This window comes from Podarcis gaigeae (assembly GCF_964106915.1).
Source record: "Podarcis gaigeae genome assembly, chromosome: 2".
NCBI lineage: Eukaryota > Metazoa > Chordata > Lepidosauria > Squamata > Lacertidae > Podarcis > Podarcis gaigeae.
The window spans coordinates 89,474,738-89,499,956 of record NC_139679.1 but is presented as its reverse complement, the minus strand read 5'-3'; the positions used below and the strand labels follow the sequence as shown (position 1 = coordinate 89,499,956).

The following is a 25,219-nucleotide window of genomic DNA, read 5'->3' as shown; positions in this document are numbered from 1 at the left end:
TAGCAACTTGATTAGGTGAAAAATTAACAGAAGAAGAGCTTGCTGAGTCAGACCAATGGATCATCTAGTCCAGCATCCTAGAACCCTGTGCTTTGTAACAGGGGTTTTTCCCCAGGAGATGGGGGGGGGGGACACACACACACACAGGAATGTACAGATATATTTATTTACAACCCCCCAAAATAGAATTTATGATACAGGCAAAGTGCTGTTTCCCTATCCTATCTTGAGAAATTGCTTGAAACAGAATTAGCATAGACAGTTAGTAGTTTCACTGTTCCATTCATTTCTGTAGAGATAAATAGGAGCCCTGGTAGCTTAGTAAATTAAATGCAGTTTTAAAAAACACTGAAAAGGGAGATATGCAGATGAAGCACCATGGGGCAACTGATCCCATAACTATCGAAGAGCAGATGGATTATGAAATGATTCAAGTTTGCCAACATGTTTTACAAGTATTTTTAAACAGCTCACAGCAACCCCACTGGCTTGGGAGAGTTCAAATAATTTTTAATCCAATTTTGTGTTTTCATACCTATCTGACTGTTTTTTTTGGTTTGGGTTTTTTTTACAAATAGAGAATAACCTCATAAATGTATGAGGTTCTAAAGGTAACTATTTACAAGAGCTTAAAACCATATTCTGCTTTTATATATGTAGCAATAAGACCATGATTTTTAATCTAAGTTTTCAGAGTTTTAACAGCTTGTATATATTATTATTACTCACAAATCCTCTAGCTAACAACACTAAATGTTCTTACACTTTACTTGTGGATTTTATAATCACTGGACACCTAAGCCAATTCAGGTCCCAATGGGTAACAGAGGGGGAAAAGAATACAACTCAGCACACATTTACTTGGAAACAATACGAATTACCGTATTTTTCGTCCCATAGGACGCTCCGTCCCATAGGACGCACCTAGTTTTTTGGGGGGGAAATAAAGGAAAAAATATTTTCCTTTATTTCTCCCCCAAAACCAGGTTGGGGAACAGTGGTATGGCGGCGCTGCGCCTACCCGCTGTCCCCCAAGCTTGTGGGGCTGGCCGATGTCTGCCCGGCGCGAGGGGCGCTCTGCTTCAGGGCTGCCTAGGCTGCGGATGTCTTCCTGAAGCCTGGAGAGCAAGAGGTCTCCAAGCTTCAGCGAAAGCCTGCATTCACCCCATAGGACACACCCAGATTTCCCCTTCATTTTTGGAGGGGAAAAGGTGCGTCCTATGGGGCAAAAAATATGGTACATCCAGGTAAGTGCGAGAGAGAAAAAATACCTGTAAGTATCTTCTGGATACGTTTTTTGAACATAGTCTTGTAACTCCATCTGAGCTTTCTCCTGGAATTTTTCTATTTGGCTGGAACTTGTGAGACCAGGGTGATCTAAAGAAAACACAAACATGTCATTGTGCATTTACTTGTATCAAAAACATGACATTTATTTTTAGAAAGAATCTTCTGTTGAAATACTTCCAGAGGCAATATATGCTATTGCATGACTTTCTGCTTTCCACAGAAAATAAGCAGGTTGGCCTCTACACAAAATAAATGGATACATTAGAAATAGTAATATTTCAGTCTCTTGGGACACTCAAATGTTTGTGTGCCATTTATACATTCTTTTAAAGTTATTTCAAAATATTTATATACTGCCTGTCATATAAACATTATCAGGTAATGTACAAAAGTAAAAACAATGAAAATATAAAAAGGTAAAGGGACCCCTCACCATTAGGTCCAGTCGTGACCGACTCTGGGGTTGCGGCGCTTATTTCGCTTTATTGGCCGAGGGAACCGGCGTACAGCCGGTCATGTGGCCAGCATGACTAAGCCGCCTCTGGCGAACCAGAGCAGCGCACGGAAATGCCGTTTACCTTCCCGCCGGAGCGGTACCTATTTATCTACTTTGACGTGCTTTCGAACTGCTAGGTTGGCAGGAGCTAGGACCAAGCAACGGGAGCTCACCCCGTTGTGGGAATTCGAACCGCCAACCTTCTGATCATCAAGTCCTAGGCTCTGTGGTTTAACCCACAGCTCCACCCACGTCCCAAATGAAAATATACAGTAGACTAAAAACACAAAAATATTTAATATTCTTCACTCTAAAGTCTATTCATGATAAGAAATGATTACTATACATGAAACTAGGAGACAAATGACAGAGTTAAATATTAGGAGATGACTGCACTGTTAATTTGCTTCTTAAACAGTACAAATTTATTGTAAGTGGGTGTAATAGGTAATAGCATTTTCCTTTATAATTTTTAAAATTAAATGCTACCAGACATATTTCTGTTAATATTCCATATCCAATACAAAACATTGTCAGCTTTGCAAACAAAGCCTTCTCCCAAACTTTAGATGTCCTGCACAATTCAGCTCTTTACTCAAAATCAACAGCGGAGGGCCAGTTTTGTCATCAAGTATTTCTTCTGGCACAAGGACAGGTAATGTCTCTGCAGACTGCATCCCACGCTATTAATGCTTCCTCCTGGAAAGCCTAAGTTAGCACAAGTGGTGTGCAGGCTGTGGAAAAACTGTAGCAGACTTGTTGCAATCCACCAGCCTTACACTGTCTGCTTTAGGGTTATCCTCAAGTGTATTACTGAGTATTTCATGCTGCTGAGGTTATTCCAGATGTGGACAGATGAAATAGCAGCAAAAGGGTGGATTGATGATATAGCTTTTAAGAAAGCATCTGACTAATACTTTGATATTAAACATAAGTAAATCCCAATAAAACCAAAAGGAAAAATAAACAAAAATATGTCAGTTAATTGAACTATATTATGAAGTACCTTCATTTGCAGCATTTTCTTCAGCATTGGATTTAACTGGTGTCAGAGTATTACCCTCTTGTAAATTGAGCACCAAAACAGAATTTAAGAGAAGGGAATAATTACCAAATGCCTTACCAGGACTAAAGAGGACTATAGCTTTAAGGTAAGCATATTCATATCCATCAATATCAAGCTTAGCCATGCTATTACAGAACTCCTGAAGCTTCCAGATGTGTTCCATCACTTGTTTTATTCGGTCTCCGGAAAGTTTATCTACAAGTAGACATTACACATTCTCTTAACAGTGCAAAACTGTAAGTCAACCAACTATCTAGACTTTTTCAGGTAACAACCAGTTTTAAACTGTTCAAGCGTATGCAGTCTTTCATGGGAAAATGTATCAAACTGCTAAATTTCATTCTTTTTTCCACATGTCTGGTTACTCAGTGAGTTTTAATTTGTAAACCAGAAACTTTGGTATGTATTGAATTACAGAGGCTTTGGAATATGACCAAATGTTCACTGGAGACCTAAGTGACTGCCAAGTAACCTAAAATGCATTACCCAGACAGGCATGTTATCTAGTTATTTGAAAGACAAAGCTTAATGTAATAATGACTGACAGTTTCCCTCTATAAACTGGAAACCCTCTAGCAGACTGGAATCAGCAGCTTACCCTCATCTTTTGAATGCTTCATAGATTTAATTGAATATTTCTATAACTCTCCTCCATATGCCAGAAACTTACCCCTTGCTATTTTGTTAACAGTGTAGACAATCTGAAAATTGATGAAGCAGTGTACGAGGTAAGGAGGTGGTTCTAGTTGGGAAACTATATAATTGGTGCTAGACTGAAGTGTGTAGGGAAAAGATGGCATGGGTGTGATAACATTTCAAGACTGTCCACTCCTTCATGCTATTTTCAATTCCTTCTTAAAATGGTTGAGGAAAATTCAATCTTTGTTGTAATTTATCAGAATTTAAGAGCACTTGACATTTTTCTTTAGATGATAGGTATAATGTCGGGGAGTTTAAATTGTAAAGGTTTGTGGAATGATTCCTTCTCAGTATGAGGCATTTTTTTGGTCTTTATATTGCAACATTTGCATTTATGCAAGTCAATGCAGAAGAGCGGAGTTGCCATTTGTAGAAAAAGATTCTGAACAGAAAGTTGCCAGTCAAGAACTAGTTCCCCATTTTCCTCTGTTAAGAACTGCATGCTGCATGACCTATATATAAAATAAGCAAAGTTCACTATTACCTAAATATTTTCCTTGGCCTGTGTTGGTAATAACTGTAGATATTTATGACTCTTCTGCCACCATATTGAAAACCTTTAATCTACATTTGTTAAACATTGCACAAATGGCAGGCTGCAAGTTGTCCTTTTCTCTTGATCAAAGAATAGCAATGATCTTGCTGTTTAATCTAACCTACACCCCAAACCTTGGGGCAAGAAGCATTGCTTTAATTATTCTATCTATCCGTGGCCTTCAAAAATTGGTTTAACTCAAAAGGCAGTGCACTACAACCATACAGTTGCAGCAAGCTCTCTTATCTACTGTGATCCTTTGCTTTCCACGAGGCCAGTAATTTCACTGTGCCTGTTCTTTCCACAAATCTGGGATGCTGGAAAATCTTACAGCCCTACACTTAATCAAACGTAGGGCACCTACCTCTCCATGGCCTCTGAATATCCTGCCTCTTTCCTTGCCCAGAGGAACTACATCAGTTCTGTTGTTTTTGAGGGCTTTGCTTGGGGGCGGAACCTGCCTATTATAATTAAGTTTGAAAGGATTTAACAAATTAAATCAGTAAATGTTGGTAACTGCTAACTTTATTTTTCTAGAGCCATAACAAGCACAACAAGACAGCCAAAACCAAACCCATCATACTAAAAAGTTCTCCTGTAGATACATGAGCCTGCAACTTAATAATATAGTATTACTGTTCTAGCAGATGGTTTTTGTACAACAACTGATATTTCTGTTATCTGCTGGAGAAAGACAGTATTCTTGGGACAGACTCTGCTATATCCAGAAATGAAAGTAGGCAAGAACAGAAAGGTATGGAATTCCAGATGTACATTTTACTCATGTTTATTACTAAACATTGACATTTTTTTTTGCAAACCATGTAAGGTATATTCCACAGTTCAGAATCTCTACATCCAGTAAGTACTTTCCAACTGGTACCTATTCTCTTTGGAAAGAATTAAGCCAAAATTCATGCATGACACTGTTGTTTCTCAGATAGTTTTTCTAGTGCAGTTAAGTGGCTATTCATTGGCTTTCATACAGTAATTGTTACTGTCAAGTGCCTATTAAATAGGCTACAATCATTGTTCCACATTTAGGGCTCCATTTAAAACTTCTGCTTATAATTTTAAAAATAAACACAAAAAAGCCAAGGGACTCTTGTGTTTGCTGAAGAACTATTTGATTTGGTTTCATAAATCTACTATGAAAATCAGTAAATTCTTCAAGGAAACCTTTATGACAGAAAACAAATATGTGCACAAGAGAATAAATATTACAGTGGTTGGTGTATTCCTTTCTGCCTTGCTGAGTGGGCAAGGTTTCCTCGTCAACCAAAACGTAGCAGCTGAATATACAACCCAACATGTGCGCTCCATGCCTTGTTGTTGGTGAAACATTTTTTCTAGAAACAACTTACTAAAATTTTTACTCCCACCCAACAGATGCTTTTAGCACCTAGATTCTATACACATATACTTGGAAAACAAGTCCTAATGACATGATTAAAAGGTAAAGGTACCCCTGCCCGTACAGGCCAGTCGTGTCCAACTCTGAGGCTGCGTGCTCATCTCGCTCTATAGGCCGTGAGCCAGCGCCGTCCGAAGACACCTCTGGGTCACGTGGCCAGCGTGACAAAGCTGCAGCTGGCGAGCCAGCACTAGCGCAGCACACGGAAACGCCGTTTACCTTCCCGCTATAAAGCGGTACCTATTTATCTACTTGCGCTTAGGGGTGCTTTCAAACTGCTAGGTGGGCAGGAGCTGGGACCGAATGACGGGAGCTCACCCCGCCGTGGGGATTCGAACCGCCGACCATACGATCAGCAAGTCCTAGGCACTGAGGTTTTACCCACAGTGCCACCCGCGTCCAATGACATGATTACAACTTGTTAACTGTGCTTAGAATCACAGCCTTAAAAAACAGCCACACATACCTTCCTGTATGCTGTTCTGTAGATGGTTGACAATGGCTGCCAGAATAGTTGACAAGCTCATCACCTGTGCACATTGTGCAAGGCCTAAAGTGAACAGTTCATTCCAGCATGCACGCACAAGGCTTGTATTACAGTCCTGCCTAAAGGTACAAAAGCAAATAAATATAGTAAGATTTATCAGTATCATTTTTTTCTGCATAGATTATAATTCTTTTTTGTAACTACTGAACATTAGGGCTCCATTAGGATTTTATTGTAGGTAAGTTTATTTTATGCAACATGCAATGTTTGACTGGCTCGCGTTGCTGTGCTGAAAAGAATGGTGGAATTTGTGTTAGCTTGTAGGAGGGCAAATATTCCCATTCAAAAAACAGTTACAGCTGGAAGAAAAAGTGTCCTGAAAAATGGACAATATGGCAGCTGCTTACGAAGTCCCTTGCTTGCTCCCCTCATTACAAATATTTTTTGAGATCCCACCCCCATCTTGGTAGTCTCCATGCTGAACAACAACACAGAAAATGTAATGTTGCATACGAACTTACAGTTAAGAAAGAACCATAGAATCAAGAGAGGGAGAAAAGCAGTCACAGGCAAAATATCTGACAACCAGAATATCAGCAGTTATGCAATACACTACTTCATAGCCTGTGCCAAAAAGCAATGTTCCCAAGTTCTACAGAAATCTTCAAAACACGATAAAAAGTCAGTAGAATCTTGATTACGGAAAGAAAACTGTAGAACCCTTATTTAAAGATAATGTGCTGGTTACTTTGAACTGTTTAAGCTCCCTTCCACAATAGACATAAAATATTCTAGCAAAATACACAATAGGATCTGTGTAAGATTTTCTGATGGTTTAACTGAAATTGATAGCTGCATTAGGATTTCACACTAAACCATGGTTTACCCAAGAGGCTGCTAATGTGGTGCCCAGGAGGTCTTCCTTGGTGCCTGAGAAGCCTCTGAGCCCCCACCTCCCATTCTTGTCCCCTTGGCCATGAGACGGTGAGGGTTGTTACCTCTTCTTCCTTGAAGAGGGCTGAATGAGGAACTTACATATTTCCGTTTCCTCTTTCATCTCTATGAGCTTTGCAAGGTTCAGGTCAATCTAAAGTGTGCATATAGGTACTTTCTTTCTTGTCTGTGTGTGATTAGGAGGGGTTGCACCCCCAGCACTTGCTCAGAAATCCAAATGTACCCATGGGTATAAAAATATTGACAACCTTGGATTAGCACAGATAATGAGGTGAGTCTAGTGAGAACTAAGTGGGGACATGAAAGAGTCAGGAGTCTGACAGGTGGAAGAGTGAGGTGTCATTTGATGTGTGATAATTTCATTCTTCACAGCTAGTTCAGATTGAGAAGATCCCTCCAATTCCTTTTGTAAAAAATTAAAAAGAAATCATCTGCTCACCCTAGTGCTTGAAAAGCAGGAATGGATCTAGCCCAGTGCATGGAAAGAAAAAGTAAGCGGGATGCTGACTCACAAATGTAATGCACATTCAGATACTCTGGCATTGGGCTTGGCATGGTTAACTGTAAGAGAACAGAAATGTACATGTATAAAAGCCCATTTTCATCAATTCTTTTAAAAATCATTAATAGATGCATTTTGGATACAGAACATGTACAGAGCCTTTTGTTATGGAACCATAAATATACCATATGCCTTTATACTTTATAGTGCTAATTCTTTAAACATTCAAACTCTGTAACAGTTTAATCCAGCTATCTTAATACAAAGTCTGCCCCATTAAAATGACAGCTCAAATGAAGCCACACTTTGTATTCAGAAAGAATTGGTTTGAATTTAAAATAGGGTCTGCAATACAGTTAGGGATAACACTTCAAGACTGTGAATATAGAGTAACTCAGGTACAATGCATAAAACTATTAGCAATTGGAAAAGTCTGAAATTTACACATATATTGTGAATTCATTTTTGTATTTTACAGATGTATGGCATTTGGTACATAGTCACAAAACTCTTCCATTTTATAGTCAAGTAATGTGTCCTGCTCTCAAATTTTATGAAGCTGGAGAACTTTTTCAGTCAAAAGATTTCAGTAGCTGCCAGAAAGCATGTGTGGTCACATGTATTTAATTTACCATTACGGTTTAAGGGATAACCCATTGCTCCCTCCTTTATAAGTTGTAAAATGGGCATCAGCTGAAGAGATTCCAATGAAATAGTTAACTCTCAAGGAAAACAGACAGCATGGGAAGTGAAGATGATGTTCACTAACTTATTTTTGCTTGTTAAAAGTCATTGTGTTGTTTTTTTTTAGAGCTTCTTGGCATATTTGCCCAAATAAATTAAGGGAACACACACACCTTAAATGTCACATGAGTGTCTGTAAGGAGGGGTCCTTCAACTTCAATGATTGGCGTAGACTGATCTCTACTGATTACATGAATGTTCCCACCACCTGTGGGATCCATCCCATCTGCCAGATTCTGAGCTGTTGCTCCATCTGTGGTGTTAAGTGCTTTAGCCAAAGTATCAAATGCACTGCAAATAAGAGTAAGTCTATTAAAACATAATGTCACTTATACTTCTGTACACAGATACATATGTATCAATGGTGAATTAATTATCTGGCCTGCTTAACATGTCATGCATGGTGAGCCAAACTATAGTTACCAGGGCTGTGCAAATGTGTGGGTTCCCAAAGAGAAACTTGCATCTGCATTCCTCTATCCTTGCCTTTTTTAAACTCTTTTGCGGTGCTGAGCCGAACCAAAGGTTGACTTAGTGTGTTGTCTAAATGTACGCTCATGGTCAAGCTGTTTCCTCACTACTGAAGAACTATAGTCAAGATTTATTCAGGTAACACAGCAAGCCACAGGTATGGCATAGCTCAGTGCAGCAATAAAAAAGTCCAGGAAGGAGCAAAGCAGCTGCAAGTTCCTCTTCAGGAGCCCACATAAGAAGAGCCGGCTGGATCAGGCCAATGACCCATCTAGTGGGCAAATGCCTGTGGGAAAGAAGGATTCAAGCACAAGGGAATTATCCCTTCCTGTTGCTTCCAGCAACCTGTTTTCAGAAGCACTACTGCCTCCAATTGTGGAGGCCAAATATAGCCATCACGGATAGCGGCCATTGATAATCCCTCTCCTCCTCTGTCTAATTTGTTTTTACAGCCACATAGGTTGGTGGTCATTACTGCCTCCTGGGGAGCGAGTTCCAGAGTTGAACTATGTATTGCGTGAAGAAGTACTTCTTTTAACTGTTCTGAATCTTCCAATGTTCAACTTCAGAGCATCCCCACAAGGTTCAAGTGTGCCCTTTTCTGAGCCTTTTCCAATTTCACAGTATTCCAAGTGAGGTCACACCACAGATTTGTATAATGGCATTATGATGTCAGTTTTATTTTTGGCGTGGTCCTGGTAACCCATAGTTCGGCTTACTGTGACATGCGAACCAGGCCACTGAGTACGTAGCCTTTCGTTACCAAAATGGCAAGTTCTTCACACAAAAGGGAGGTGTAAGAACTCCAAGGGCTGAATTCCCCACCCCCACTTTCCAAAGACTGAACATTGTCAGTGAATAAAATGAAACAAAATGGCTGGAATAGAAGCATTCCACACTGAAAGTTTTTGTTCTAGGTCACACTTGTACCCATTACAAACTTAAAGAGAGTCTCTGTAGCAGACTCCCATGACTAGAAAACAGCAAATTAGAAATAGTTTAATAGAAAATCCCTTTACTGTCATAGTATCTTCACAGCAGCATTCTGTTATCTTGCTATTTATAACCCATTCCCTGAAATGCTAAACAGAGTAATTAAAGTTATGCAGGTTGATGACAGAATCTAAATATAGAACTTGACATTGATGCTTTAATATAAGGCATTGCCTATTATCCATAGCCTGGCATGCTGCTGCTCTAGTTTATTCAGTTAACTAACTACATATAATGGACTGGGAGATAAGTAAGTTTTTAATATGAAGTACCTACCGAGTGATCTCACTTGCAGATTGGTCTTCTTGTGGAATTTCAGAAGTGTCTCCATTATTAAGCGACTCGTTGAGACTGGCAAGTGAAGTTACAACATTTGCTAGCGTCCCCAAGGCACCTTGGCTTGTCTCAGCCTACAAAAGAAATTTATATATATGTGTTAAGTAAACTTAACCATTAAAACCATTATGCCACTTTCCCAACATGGCAATGGAGAGAAAATCAATTTAAAACTACACTGAAAAAGAAAAAAAATAAACAAAATATAAATTGGCTAGTTGATTGAGCCAAGTCTTTTTTCTTCATTGCTGGGATATGCTCTACTCCACACAATCATCCTTCAATAGTTTTACTGAGCTGTGCTCCTTGTGAGGAATGATGTATTCATATATATCTGCACAGAAAGCACCTTATTGAAACAACAAAATATGAACTGTACAGTGAAATCTATGGAAGATACCTTGGAATCTGTAGCCAGGAGAACTGTGCCATCTTCTCTTATTAGCGGCTGCTGAATATTCACAAGCATCCCTGAATCAAGAAGGCCAGCTGATCTGTTCAAAAACGGGGAGCATGAGTAATAATCTATTATTAAAGAACCACACCATTTCCCTTTCAGATAATCAAAAGTAGTGCCATGCCTTTCAGTTTTGATAGATTTCTTTATCAAAGTATCTTCAAGTTTGAAAGCAGGATAGTTAATCCATGGCACTCCAGATATTGTTAGAAGCCAATTCCTGTCAGCCCCAGCCAGGGATGTCTGGAGTTGTCATGCAACAACATCTTGAGGGCCACAGGTTAGTCACCTCTGATTTAAAATGTGAATATTGGCTATTCTCATATAGACAGGTAAACACTTTAGGACTTGGACCCAGATATCCTGTAAGCAGAACTCCACTCATGCAATGGCCACACTGCTGGGAAGGAGTAGAACGATTTTTACCAATTCATCCTCTACCCTGTTTGCCCCCCCCCCCCCAACGTGGACTAGAAGTTTAGGGGATCTTTCTGGAACAGGATGAGTGGCTACTTGGGAGGGAGACTGCAGAAGGAAGAGGAAATTCAACAAAAATCACTTCCCCACTTGCTCCAGCAAGAGCCTTTGCTGGATCACAACGCCTTCTGTGAAAGAAAGAGGCCCTTTCATTTTGCATGATACAACAGAGATGAGCACATGACAAGTCTTTGTCTCGGGGAGTTTACAATATCAGAGCCTCATTTCCGCCTGAACAGTACAAATCCTTTGAGGCAAGGTTCTGTCATACATTAAGCTGTACTGTGTCCTTTATAATAAGAATAAGAAGCTATATTTTCTTATTAACATCATGACTTAAGACAGGTAGTATCCAAGTAAGTATGGAAAGTTCCATACTGATTCATTATAATAGCATCTGAACTCACAAGAAAGAACCATCTCAAAACTAGGGACTAATTAGAAACCAATTGAGTCACGTTTTAAATGCTATCTTCTATTCTGTGACTTTGAAAAAGCTCAGAATTACATACACCTCAGTAAGATTCATTTGTCACATACCTAGCCCCATCTTTATCTGCTACAAAAGTTGGGGTTGCTATTAGAGGACTTCTCAAGTCCTTTCTGATATAGATTTTTTCTGTTGAAGCAGCACAGTTCGTTGGCTTCTCACGTTGCACATCAAATGGCTTCCTTTCACTCTGTACAGCTAAATCACATAAAGATACAGAGCTTTAAAAATAAATCATTCATTTAAAGACTTGGAAAACATGTACATTCTTAAAGCAGGACTTTAGCTTGCATACAGTCTTAGTTCAATTTGGTTCAGTGAAAGTGAATGCTTTGCACCAGTTCCAGTTCTACCCAATAGTTCAATCTCAGAAATGTGGAGATGGCCGATTACTGGTGGCACTGTGGTCTAAACCACTGAGTCTCTGGAGTTTGCTGATTGGAAGGTTGGTGGTTCGAATCTGTGCAACGGGGTGAACTCCCGTTGCTCTGCCCCAGCTAGCAGTTCTGCCAACCTAGCAGTTCGAAAGCACACCAGTGCAAGCAGATAAATAGGTACCACTGTGGTGGGAAGGTAAACGGCGTTTCCGTGTGCTCTGCACTATGAATCATACCTAAACCAGGACTGGATACCTGCAGACATGGCAGCATTATTAAGCATAATAGCTACCTACAAAGCAGCTTCTATTCAGTTAAGAGTGACCTCATTGCTTCTACCATCATATAACTTTCATGTCCATCCTAGACATTACTCATCACTGTCAAGTCATGCCATCTTACTTAGTAGTGTTCCAATGTTCTGCCTAGTTGTACTGTTAGGCTACTGGATCTCATGCCCTGTGGCTGTTTTCTTATTTCTTATCATGCTGCCATTTTTCAAGGTATCTGATCTTTAGATACACCTTTCACTGTGAATAGCATCTTAGCTATTTTTGTAATGTTGTAAGAAAAAACATTATAAGTCATTTAATGCTTATTTCTAACATTCACAATGCAAATGATCAAAAAATTATGGCTTAGAATATAAAACATGAAATAAATTTTGATTTTGGATAATGAAAAATTATTAAAAAAACAATAGAAATTGATTTTAACCACAGGCCTCTAAACTATACTTGACAGAACAGGCTGTTTGTCTATGCATATCTATCACTTGATAGACAAAGAACCACTCTGTGTATTTTAGACTCACATTCCATTTTCATTCCCATCTCAAGGCATTTTTTTAGCCGACAAAACTGGCAGCGATTCCGATGGTGTTTATTGATGATACAGTCCTGGTTGCTACGGCAACTATAGGTCAGATTTTTCCTCACACTCCTTTTAAAGAAGCCTTTGCATCCTTCACAACTGATAGCACCATAGTGACGACCTAAAAAAAGCCAGAAATTAAGAATATACAACGAATGTGACAGGAAGATGGATTTTAGAACTATTTTTATAATATGCAGGGTACTTTGTTCAGATATTGCTGTGGGTTGCTTTTCAGTTTTTTCACATTTTTAATATGCATTGTATTCCAATCAGAAGAAAATCCTCAAGTATTTGCATGCATTTTCAGGTTTCACACATACACAAGTCTCATGCTATTCTGTTAGTTAGACTGGGGTGTATTTTGTGCTTAAACCCATCAGTGATGTACTAGTATGGTTCTAAAATGGTTACTCATAGCATTTCTTTTATTTAGAATATTTCTTATCCAGCTTTTCAGCCTGAAGGCAGACCAACTAACAGCATTTTAAACACCAAAAAACAAGGTTTAAAAGTAGAAAACACAGAACAGTTAAATATATGCCAGTGTAGGGCCAGCTTAACTCATAATCTAAGTCACGGGCAAATGAAACGCATCAGACTCAGTACCAAGTGGATCAGAGCACCACAGCTAAAAGCCCAATCTCCTTGCCAGGGTGGAAGACTTGAAAAGGGGCCTCTGAGGACGATTGTAACATTGAGGCAGATTCATGTGGGAGAATAATAACCATATAACCTTAAAGGTTACATCAGTATTTTCAACTGTGACCAGAAACAGATCAGGGCTTTAAGAATGGCATGATATATGCTGCATTTGTCTGGCTCCTAGTCAGCAATTTAGCCATTGAATTTTGTGCAAGAGTGGCTGACATGGCGGGAGGGGGCCACAGTGCCCCTTGATGGCAGCAACCCTAAAGGGTGGGGCAGAGTGGTGGTCAGGCTGGGGCTGCACAGGTGCACTGATACACCCAAAAAGTCTTAACCTTGCCAATGACCTTTCACCCCTGTCTAGGTAAAGAACAGTGATGCTGCTGCTGGGTGAGTGCCTGCACCATGTTGGCCGCTCGGATTTTGTGTCAGCATTAGGAGTCCTCATGTTGCATGGCACAAATTAACCATTAATAAGAGAAAACTTCTCTTAGGGGGATAATGCTGTTTGGCATGAGTTTTTGGCGCTGTTTCTTCAAACAATGTCCCTCCTATAATTGTTAGGCAGCAATGAGTTGACTAAAACAAGGTGGACTGCCGAAGTGGCATTAATGCTGAGATCTGCATTTAAAAAATGGAAACTTAGCCCTATGCCAGATTTTGAATTTACGTATCTACCCGCAGATATTCAGAAAGCAGAAAATGCTAACTATGGTTTCATTCAGCTCAGGAAACAAGAATGGCTTTGTTATTGCGTTTCTGTTGCTAACTGGTGTGATGTACGTAGGAGCGTCAAAATACTGGAATTTGAAGTTAAAGTAGTTGAGCAGACTATATTTGCAATAATCCCCAGGTTTACCCTGATGGTGATAAGTACTTTATTTTCTGAGGGTTGTATATTTGGATTGTAAGCTTGAGTTTTGCTTGCATAAGGATCAAGATGTATAACAGCTCTTAGGTGTTGATTTTAAACTTTCATCTGTTGTGAAGCTGCTATGCCAGGCACATCCAAATGTGGCCAGGCAATTCATGTCATCAATCAGAAGCTTCCTCAACACTACCTATGCCATGTAGCAGCTTATTCTTCTCCAGGCCCTCAGAATATTGCTACTTACTCTCAGGAGAAAGTGGAATAGAACTACATTCTGCTGGGCAATATCTAGCTTGAGTTGTTTTGCCAGAACAATGTTCTAGAATCAAATTCATCTGTTTAACAATCCACAAGTGCCATTTTTTGACATCAGTGAGCACAGTCAATTTCTTGCACCACATCTGATAATTCTCCTACAGAACATACCTGATGCCTTGTCTCCACAGACAACACAATATTCTACTACTTGGGGGCGCTGGACATCAGTTTTAGCCAACAAACGTTCCACAGAGGCAGAGTCAGTCACAATCTAAAATGAAATATTTAGAAGGCTTACAGTGCCACTCTCCATCTCAAATTAAATAAAAAAGGAGCTGCCTAAATATTTTAAACACAATTGTATCAGAAGAAGTTCCATTCAAGTTAACATAGAAGAAAAGTGAAAGTAATGGCAGGATTTTAGGTACTTTGCAAGGAAAGAAAGGGGGGACGTATGGAGACTCTGGAAAGGGAGATGTTCCATGCAGAAGTAGCAGCAGTGAGTAAGTAACAAAAATGCAGAAAAGTTGAGATTTAAGAAAGAATGAAATGGACAAATATGAATGCAGTGAGAAAAAGGGGGAAAGGATACAGAGGTGCAGGTGTGGTTTGAAGACAATGTGAAAAACCTTATACTGGATTAACAACAGGCAAATGGAAAGAGAAAAATGACATTAGTGGCAGCTCCACAACTAAATGTTTTCTGGCTGGCATCATATGGCAGGCTTGCTCCATACATTCCTAATCAAGCCAAATGTCTTGCAGACTAACATGCCCTTGAGGCAATCTTCTGGAGGCAATTTTTATAACTCAGTTCTATATGTTATTGCCATCTCCTTCTGGAAAGCTGATGAATTGGTGTTTGGAGTCAGTGATGGACTGACTAACCTGAAATTAAATCTGGACAAGGCAGAGGTACTATCAGCCAGTAGGCCTACTAGAATAGGGATAAAATATCAGTCTATTATGGACAGGATGCACTCCTCTTAAGATCAGGCTTGTGGCCTAGGAGTACTTCTGGATCTGGTCTTGTTACAATATGTTCAAGTGGCCTGCAGTACTTTTGTGTGTGCCAGCTGTGCCCATTACTGGTGCAGTCAGCCTACCATTGGTCCAACATGCATTAGCCACATATTGACTGGACTACCGTAACATGCTCTATGTGGAGCTACCCTTGAAAAATTCAATTCAATTCAATTGGTGCTGAATGCTGCCAATAAAATATTCATGGGGCAAACTGGTGTCTTACTGTATCAGCTGCCCCAGCTGCCCCTTCATTTCTGAGTGCAATTCAAGGTGCCAGTTATCCTTAAAGCTCTAAACAGTTTAGAATCAAACTACCTGAAACACCCACTCTTCCCATGTGAACTACCCTATCCTTTAAGACCAGCTGTTCTGTGACAATGTACAAGAGTTTTCTCTGTGGCAGCACCTGGAATTCCCTGCCCCAAAATAACATCCCATTTGCATTCTGCCAGTATTTTGAAGATGTCTGTTCAAAACTTTGACTTGCTTGTTACTTAATTTAATTTAATTTAATTTAATATTGATTGATTGATTGATTGTTCTGGTTCTCATTGCTCTTGTTCTCTCAAGCTGCTTTTTGTCTTAGTTTTTTGGTAACTTGTTTTAATTATGGTTTGTTTTATAATTGTGTTTGTTTTTATATTTCGTTAGCCACTTTGAGTGAAGAAGCAGGATATAAATTATTGTATAATTAAGTAAATAACCCTGCAATGAGCTGATCAGTAGCCACCTCAACTGTGGCAGCACTTACATTTTTTTTCAGATAAAACAAGCAATTCTTCAACAGTAAATCATTTTAGATGAATCAGATTGTAACAAGACATGTTATAACTGACCATTAAGCATATCCATTGAATCAGTATATATAACAATCCAGGAAAAACTATATACCTTCTGCCTCATATAACACATAACTCATTCTCAGAGACAATTATTTTTGTTTAGCATTCATATTTATTTATTTATTGTGGTGAATATGATTACTTTTGTTTCATGCATACATCTTATACTCACTGCATAGATCATCCCATGAAACAAACATTTTATTTTTAATAAGCTATGTAACATTTCCTTTGCTTAATGGCTGACTCATATACCCTTATTTAATTGCTGTGTTTACCTGTATTCTGCCGGGCACAATGTTATCTGTGGTGGTAAAGATAAGTTGCTTGGTATTAGAAGCCTCAGGTGCAGCCAATATCACTTTCCCTGTTCCTGTTCCGTCTGGACTAGCCAATATAAACTGCTGCTTTGGGGAGACTGATGAGTCCACTGCTGTTACTATTTGGATTTTCTGCCCTGTTTGCTGATCTGTGACAATCTATAACAAAAATGGAAATATTTTATCATGTGAGATTTAACAATTTAGTAGAATCATATTTTATAACTTCATAAAGTTATAAACTCTATTGCTAGGTTATACGTGCAGTTAAGCCACAAAAGGGTATAGAAGAAGTAAAAAACTTTTATGTACATTTTATGTATGTAACAACTCAGAATGCAAATCAATATGGAATATGAATTGGCTACATCCAACTGGTGCATTTGCACAAGTGCAAAGACTTCTGATCCAGTAAGAAGTGGATCAGTAGAAGAGACTATTTTTGTATGTTTTCTCTCCCCACTACAGCCCACAATTCCCCCTAAAATTTTGTTTTGAATGGTCCCCAAACCCTCCAAAACAGTTTTTTTTAGGGGGGTGCTGGACTGCAATAGAAAGGAGGAAACTGGCCTCCCCATCTTCATTAGCAGATGCCTCCTTTGGAACAACAGTGCTAGAAGGACCAACTGGATTCCACCCAATGCACACAACCATCCACAGTTCACAAATAAGCAAGAATAATTTCTGTGGCAAGATGTAAACATAAAATACAGTTCCAATAATGAAACAAAATCTGGCAGTTGTTAAGTAATAACTATTAGTAATAATACTGTCTTCTCACTAAGGATGAAACTGAACACATAGAAGAAAGATCTAGGACCAAGAGACATGGATGGCAAGAAAGCTGCTGCAGTGGCCTGCAACATCTGTGCCATGCTTGTCTTCCTGCCTGAGAATGTGCAAAACTACACCTGAACTAAGAGAACTCATACCGGCAGAGATACTGTAACTCACACTTGAGTTATTGGGCAAGATGAGGATTTTCTTGATAGAGCAGAGTGGAGTGTCCTGGAACAGTAATGCAGTGAGGGGTGCCCCTAGGAAGCATAAGACGAACCACTGGAGGAATAGGACATACAGAAGCAGGACTATCAGGAGCTATGCTCTGTCACTGGAGCTGCAAAATTGATTACATGGCCCCATCTCGGACACTGATTCTGGACCAGAGGAGCAAGGACAGCAGTCACAGGCCTCAGTACTTGAGGTGGCTATGTAAGGTACAATGTACAGAAGAATTCCTGTCACTCCTCAGATGAGGAAGAGAGGTGTAATGGCGATTTCCTACTGAAGGGGACTGAGACAGTAGTGTGCGGAGCTAACAGGAAGTGTGCTGTCTTTCAGATACAAAGATTGACAATGCGACAGAGACTTCTTATAAAGCCTACTGACCTCAACCCTTTCCTGATGACTCATGTGGGTACAAACAATACTGCTAGTATCAACGCACCCTTGATGTATAACAAGGGACTATGAGACTCTGGGTAGAAAGCTGATGGGCCTTGGGGCTCAGGTGTTTTTTCTGGTTTTCCTTCCTGTTGAAGGTTGTGGCCCAGTAAGAGAAAGGAAAAAACTGGAAGTAAACCACTGGCTGCACATGTGGTGTCATCAGGAAAGGTTTGAATTCTTGTACCACGGTCTCCACTTTGTTGAAGGAGGACTTCTGGCAAGAGATGGATTGCACCTTATGGTGGCTGGCAAGAATGTGCTTGCTAAGAATCTTGCGAATCTGATCAGGAAAGATTTAAACTAAAACTCGAGGGGGAGGGAGACAATAGTACAGACAACAGGAGAACAGCTGGTATTGGGGATAGCAGCTTCACTGATGCACAGGAAACTGAGTGGTGCTATAGCAACCTGTCAAAGGGCAGGAAACTATAAGAAGAAAACAGCTGGAGGGAATGACACATGGTTTCACTTGTCTCTAGACTACTGCACAGAGAATGGGAAGCAAGGTGAATTTGAGCTCTTAATACAGGATGGCAAATATGAGCTAATAAACATTAGTGAAACCTAGTGGGATGAGACACTTGGCTGCAATGCAGAAATTGAGGGGTGTAACCTATTCAAAAGGAATAGACCAAAAAGGAAGGGGTGAGGGGTAGCATTTTGTGTAGTGTACGCTTGTGAAGAAATCCATGACTTGGCACATGCAAGGCGGATTAAGAGCATTTGGGTAAAAAATGTAGGGGCGGGGAAACAACAACAGTGACATAACTGTTAAAGACCTCAAAGCTAAACTGAAGACATTTGACAAAGTCCCCCATGATATTCTTGTGGAGAAGCTGATAAAATGTGGGCTGGACAAGATTACTGTTAGGTGGATTTGTAGTTGGTTAACTGACCAAACCCAAAGAATACTCACTGATGGCTTCTCATCATCCTGGAAAAAAGTAACAAGTGGGAGCCACAGGATTCTGTCCTGGGCCCATTGTTGTTCAACGTCTTTATAAATGACTTGGATAAAGGAATTGAGGGGATGTTCATCAAATTTGCAGATGACACCAAACTGGGAGGGGTAGCAAATGCTACAGAAGACAGAATTGGAATTCAAGATGACCTCAACAGATTGGATAACTGGGCCCAAACAAACAAAATTAATTCCAATATGGACAAATGTAAGGTTCTGCACTTAGGCAGAAAGAACCAGCTGCACAAAAATAGGGGACACCTGGCTTGCCATGTGAAAAGAATCTACGGGTCTTAGTAGACCACAAGCCTAACACAAGTCAACAGTGTGATGCAGCAGCAAAATAAAAGGCTAATGCTATTCTAGGTTGCTTCAACAGAAGTCTAGCTCCAGATCAAGGGAAGTCATAGTAACACACACTTCTGCCTTGGTCAGACCACATCTAGAAAACTTTGTCCAGTTCTGGACACTACAATTTAAGAAGGATATTGACAAGCTGTAACAAGTGTAGAGGAGGGTGACCAAGATGATCAAAGTCTGGAAACCAAGCCTTTATGAGGAACGGCTGAGAGAATTGTATGCTCAGCTGGAATAGGAGGCATGATAGCCATCTTCAAATATCTAAAGGGCTGTCACATGGAAGTTGGAGTAAGCTTGTTTTCTCCTGTTCCAGAGACTAGGACCCGAAACAATGGCTTCAAGTTACAAAAAATGAGATTCAGATTAAATATCAGGAAGAACTTTCTGATGGTGAAAGCTGTTTGACAGTGGAACCGAGTTCTTTGGAAGGTGGTGGACCTTCACTGGAGGTTTATAAGCAGAGGTTGGATGGCTATCTGTCATGGATGCTTCAGCTGAGATTCCTGCATTGCTGGGGGTTGGACTAGATGACCTTCAAGATCCCTTCCTAGTATGATTCTTTTAAAATAAAATTGTTTTATGATTGAAAATACAGTTTTAGCAGCTAGAGAGAAAAGTCAGATGATATAACCAAATTCACAGGTGGGAAAACCCTTATACCTGAATGCGCTGTGGTGAAGCTACTGAAGAATCTGTGGAGATTATCTGGATGCGTTGGGAAGGGCTGGTCATCACTGGAGATTCAGATAATGTTGTCTGTACGGTTTGCACCTATATTGAATAATTTAAAAACTGATTTAATGCATGGCAAACACAATTGTGAAAATGGTTAAAACTCAAATACTAAGTACTTCCAGCAGGAAATGTTTATCTGAAACAATTCACTAATACTCCCATACCCAAAGGACTAACACTTCCTCTAACAGGATGATCAGCCATGAAATCGGATGCCCCAGTTTAGGACTATAGATAAGATGCTACTTGTCTAGTGTTAAGGTAGTAAGTGTTGCACTGATCACCAGAAATCATATACAAAATTAAATATGGGGTAGTACTGATTGTTTGGGCATTTTTTTTAAAAAAAACATTCACAGACATTTCCATTTTTGAGAGGAAAGTTAGAAGTTTCCTTCTACAACCAACCAAATATTGAATCATCATGATCACACTCTGTAACAGTGAACTCAGACGCTCGAGTGCCTGAAAATGAAATAGGGTCATTTAAAAATAAAGGAGTGGTTTCTAGATGAGGGCTTCCTGGATAAGCAGAAGTTTGTTTGTCTATTTATTTGAAGTAACAAAAATGGCTGCAAGGTTACAAAGGTTACAAAATGCAAACAACGGTTTGTATCAACAGAAGGGGGAGAAGGGAGGACCAACGGAACCAGAAGTTACTGAGACTGTGTTGGAAGCAGTTAAGACATAGAATGTTGGAACATCAGTTGTTTGTGGAAGAAGAGGAAAGAAATCAGAGGTTCAGATTTGGAGCAGGCAACCCTGTATATGGAGTATTTGGAGAAGACCTTGAGGAGGCCCTTTCCCACCCCTGAGCCCTTTGCCCAAGAGACCTGAAGAGGACTGCAAGACTCTTGTTCCTGAATGTATATGGAACCCAGAACAGCAGCACTGCACTTCGGAGGTAAGGATAGATTGCAGCACTGTGTTGCAAATCCACTTGTTTCTTCTAATACTGAACTTGGGTAGTTCAGTGACTATCCTTTTGGCAATGAATTGGGGCATATAAAAATAACAACAAAGGTTTCTGCATACTCAGGGGGCTCCTTGAGTATGTAGAATTATATAAAACATTCTGATTCTCCAGATAATACACCAGCAGCCTAAATGGTCTATGTTTACTTCTTTCCAGAACCCTGAGCTCATTTGAATGGCATATGGATGTTGTCAGCTGAGGCGAAAAAAAGAAAAGGAACGGGAGGAGGAATTGGCCAGGTTGAGATGCAAACAGCTTATAGGACTCTGAAGGTGGGCATTAGGTTTTCATGAATGTGTGTTATGGCATTAAAAGAAATCCCCACCCACCACAATATGGGGAGGTATTAGGAGTGGTGGAAGGAAAATGTCTACCAGTTTCCAGAAACATCCTGCTCACCTTATATAGTTATAAAATGCTTAGGTTCAGGGCTGGAAGTCAGCCTTAAGCCTGTTCCTTTTAACACTATACAGTCCAGCAGGGAAAGGAACAAGGAACCTCTCAGAAGATTGACAGGGACAACACTCCTTCCCTCCCCCAGTTATTCTCTCCACCCCACAAGCTAAATATGGTCAAATTCAAAACAAGGCAACTTAGAACTATGCTTCTTCCTGCTTGTGCAAGTTTTGCTAAATCAGTGTGTGACATGCAAACACAGCCACTGCACCTTACAGGTTGGCGTGTTTTTGTCACTGAAATCTACCTCTTTTTTCTTGCAATTACACACCTATGACCTGGGTTATAAATCTGAGTTATCTGCATTTTGATTTGTTTATTTGGTCCTTTGCCTCAGAGGACCTGCTGCCTGGCAACTGCCAGCAAGGGAAGACTGCTTCCATTACAATCCAGTTGCTCAGCTTGCCCGCCTTGCCTCAGAAGATTTCGGTGGGGCTGTTACCATATACAACAAGGAAGAACTAGTTTGATGGCAGGAAATGTTGCCTGAATTAGCCTGGCTCCATTAGCATAATTTTTGTATCCGTACAGTACTAGATTGTTTTGTTTCATTACTAGATTTTTTTGGTAGCCTCTTCAACAGCCTCTCAGGACTACTAATTGGATGTGGAAAAGGAGATGTACCAACTGTGCCCTTTTCTGCAAAAAGCAGATCTAACATTGGTCACATAAGCTCTATAGAAAGTTGCTTCTGAAAACTATTCAGGAACTTCAGCTGATACAAAATTTGGAAGCCAGAGTTTTGTTGTGGGCCTGTTTTTCAGAACAAATACTTTTCATACTGTTCAATCAGCATTGGGTACCAGTTCATTTCTGAGCACAATTCAAAGTGCTGGTTATCACCTGGCTGAGGATGCAGTAGCACAGTGTGGAAAAGGGAGCCTTAACCCTTCGCTCCTCAGCTGCTACCCACAAAATCCCCGTTTGCAGCAATTTAGTGGGTAAAGGCCCTTTTGTGCAAATGAGCATAATTTCCTTGTAGGAAATGGGCGGGAATGAAAAGGGGCCAGGGATTCCCCACCTGTGCCCCGCATGGTTGAAACCAGGATACATGAAGGATAGTTTTGTTCCAACATGAGCCTGCTTGCCATATTCATCAGAGGCCCTGCTTTGCATCCAATTGCCACTGAAGACTAAGTGGTCAGGGCATGAGAGGGGCCTTTTCAACTGCACAGCTGGGCTGTGCAACTCCCAGTTCCAGGAGGCTCACACTGCCCCATCTTTACCAGTGTTTTGGTGTGCTGCAAATTTTTGTTTTGCTGTATTTTTAGTTTGATTTAGTTTCTTTCTGCCTTCTATGAATTTAGCTGCCATTTTGTTCACTTGTTTAATTATTCTACAAACTGTATATTGCCTTAACTGATGTTTGTGAGCCACCATAGGCAGGATATTAGTGGGGGGGGGGGTTTAAATAAAAAGAGTTCAGTATGCAGTTGTTAATTTTTGTCTTAATTTAAAATAGAAGCATAAGTATAATGTGGGGCAGGCATAGAAAAAGTCAAATATTTGAGTGATACCTGAGATATGTGTATGAAAGACCTCTCTATGGGATCCCTGTCAGTGGAGGACAGGCCATTCACCATCACATTGGTGTGCAATTGCAGCAGTTTCCTCCTGCTCTGCTAGGCACTAATGGCAGTCATTCACTTTTATGGGAGAAAGAAAAAATGGATACTAAGGGTTTTTGCTTAGGTTGTGCAAACAAGCCGCAGGTAAATGTAGCTTCTGGCATCAGTGACGGGTCCAACCCTTCACCCATCTGTAGTTGCAGCCTGCTTTCTTTCACCACACGAAAGTAATTGAGCCTCAGAATCATGCACTCCCTCCTCCACAGCATGCTCAGATTCTTTCCATTGCCTGCTTAGTTCAGATGTTCATGGCAAACTATAGTTTGTCATGACTAATAGCACACTCCTGTACAGATGTATTCAGGAGTAAATCTCATTGAGTTCAATGAGGTTTATTCCCAAAGAAGTGGGTATAGATAGGACTGCAGCCAAAGTCGGGGATAGCATAAGGAGAAGGGAGCATGCAAGACCAAGACTAGTGTACTGTATATAATGCCAAACAACAACTTGGTACTGCATCTGAACCGAGCCCTGTCTGACAAATATGACAATATAAAGCATTTTGTAGCTTATTATTTTGCAAATTCGGAATATGCATCTAGCAGTCAACCAAACAAAAAGTTCTGGCCACTTGTCATCAAATAAGTAATCTTGCTCAGTGTCCTTTCATACACAAGACAAACAGAAATTCTTACGTTCACAATTGTTCCCTTAAGCAAATATAAATTCTACAGAACAAAAAGCATGTAAAGACAAAACAATCCCTATCCAGGCTCAAGGTTCTTGTGTTAATTTACAATGCCCTTAATACCTTGGGTCCAGGATACCTCAAGGACCACCTGATCCATTATTTCTTGAAGACACCACTAAGGTCTTTGGGGGAGTCACTGCCAGTGATTCACCATGGCTTTTATACACAGCTTGTATCTACCAGCAGCCATGCATTCAGAATTGTGGTCCCATTTTATGGAAACTCCCTTCCAACTGAGGTAAGACAGGTTACCTCCCTTCTGAACTTCCAGTGCCTACTGGAGGCTTTTCTTTTTGTACCTGGAAGGTATTCTGAATTAATTTTATTTTTATAGTTTTAACCAATGTTTATTTATATAGTATTGTGTTCCTTTTACACCACATTGAGACTATTGTAATTAAACAGTGCATAAATAAAAACAAATACAAAGGAATGATATTTTAATATGAAACACATGCAACAGCGTTATCTGGTTACTAATTATTTTTTACATTAAGAACACAATTAACTAATTATTATTTCCCAAGAAAAATATCCTCAGAATGTCACTTGTAGTCTTGCAGCTACAGGGAGTATCATGGGGAAAGCACACAAAGCCACCATATTAAAATTTTATGCAAAATGTGTTAATTAGGTAAACACAAATGAAATATACAAGTGGTTTGCAGCTCCTCAGCTTGGTCCTTGGAGCTGTACTGCCTACAGATCTTAGATGAAACAGACCAGCTATGTAAATAAACAGGTGATATCTAATAATGTCATACTCAGAACAGCCCCCCCAGTAATCAATGTTACTCTGTGTATGACTAACATTAGCTATCACCCACACAATAAAATGGTGTAAGACTTGCAGAATGCTATTGTTATCCATAAGGAAAGAACATATGCTGAAAGTTCAAAAGCACAATGCAAGAGCTTTCTGTTTAAAAGCTAACTTTGCATTTTTGACACTGACAAAATATAGCAAATGTTGAGAAGATGCTGCATTATGTAAATAAAAAAAAGGACATTTAACTTTAAATATTTAACTCCACTTTTAAAGCTACCCAACATGTTCTAACTAATTTATTTTGAATCCTATATATCTGTAGTTCTAGAACTATTACAGTCAGTACCTACTGGTTTCTCTTTAAATCTCACCTTTATACACAGGTCAGAAAAAGGTGAGTCATCTGCAGCATTTGGCAATAGGTAGGTAAACAGTTTACTTGATATCAGATTTATTCCTACTCTGAAATTTTAACCTGTAATAACCCTTCATTTCTGTTGAGCAAAAGGCAGTATATTCTAGTTTATCAGGAAATACAAACTAAATCCTAATACGCTTGTTGTAGAAACTG

The 25,219-nt window shown here is 39.8% G+C and overlaps 1 protein-coding gene across 8 annotated transcripts in view; it reads right to left on the bottom strand.

Annotated features, from left to right (window-relative positions):
- The window catches only part of NR2C2 (nuclear receptor subfamily 2 group C member 2), a 40,986-nt gene that overhangs the window by 7,465 nt on the left and 8,302 nt on the right, over positions 1–25,219 (bottom strand). For 4 of the 8 annotated variants that reach the window (XR_014560555.1, XM_083724115.1, XM_083724116.1 and 1 more), the window contains 12 exons: positions 20,054–20,164; positions 16,585–16,785; positions 14,607–14,709; positions 12,603–12,782; positions 11,462–11,609; positions 10,388–10,481; positions 9,928–10,061; positions 8,301–8,478; positions 7,381–7,502; positions 5,967–6,106; positions 2,910–3,047; positions 1,272–1,377 (listed from right to left, as the gene is read on the bottom strand). Coding sequence is in view for 6 of the 8 variants with exons in the window: in XM_083724115.1 (XP_083580241.1) it covers positions 1,272–1,377; positions 2,910–3,047; positions 5,967–6,106; positions 7,381–7,502; positions 8,301–8,478; positions 9,928–10,061; positions 10,388–10,481; positions 11,462–11,609; positions 12,603–12,782; positions 14,607–14,709; positions 16,585–16,785; positions 20,054–20,164 (1,655 nt within the window). In the remaining 2 variants the exon portion in view is untranslated. Of the gene's footprint in view, positions 1–1,271; positions 1,378–2,909; positions 3,048–3,439; positions 3,554–4,450; positions 4,548–5,966; positions 6,107–7,380; positions 7,503–8,300; positions 8,479–9,927; positions 10,062–10,387; positions 10,482–11,461; positions 11,610–12,602; positions 12,783–14,606; positions 14,710–16,584; positions 16,786–20,053; positions 20,165–25,219 lie in introns of those variants that run through there. The other 4 variants (XR_014560556.1, XM_083724120.1, XM_083724119.1 and 1 more) reach the window with 4 other exon arrangements.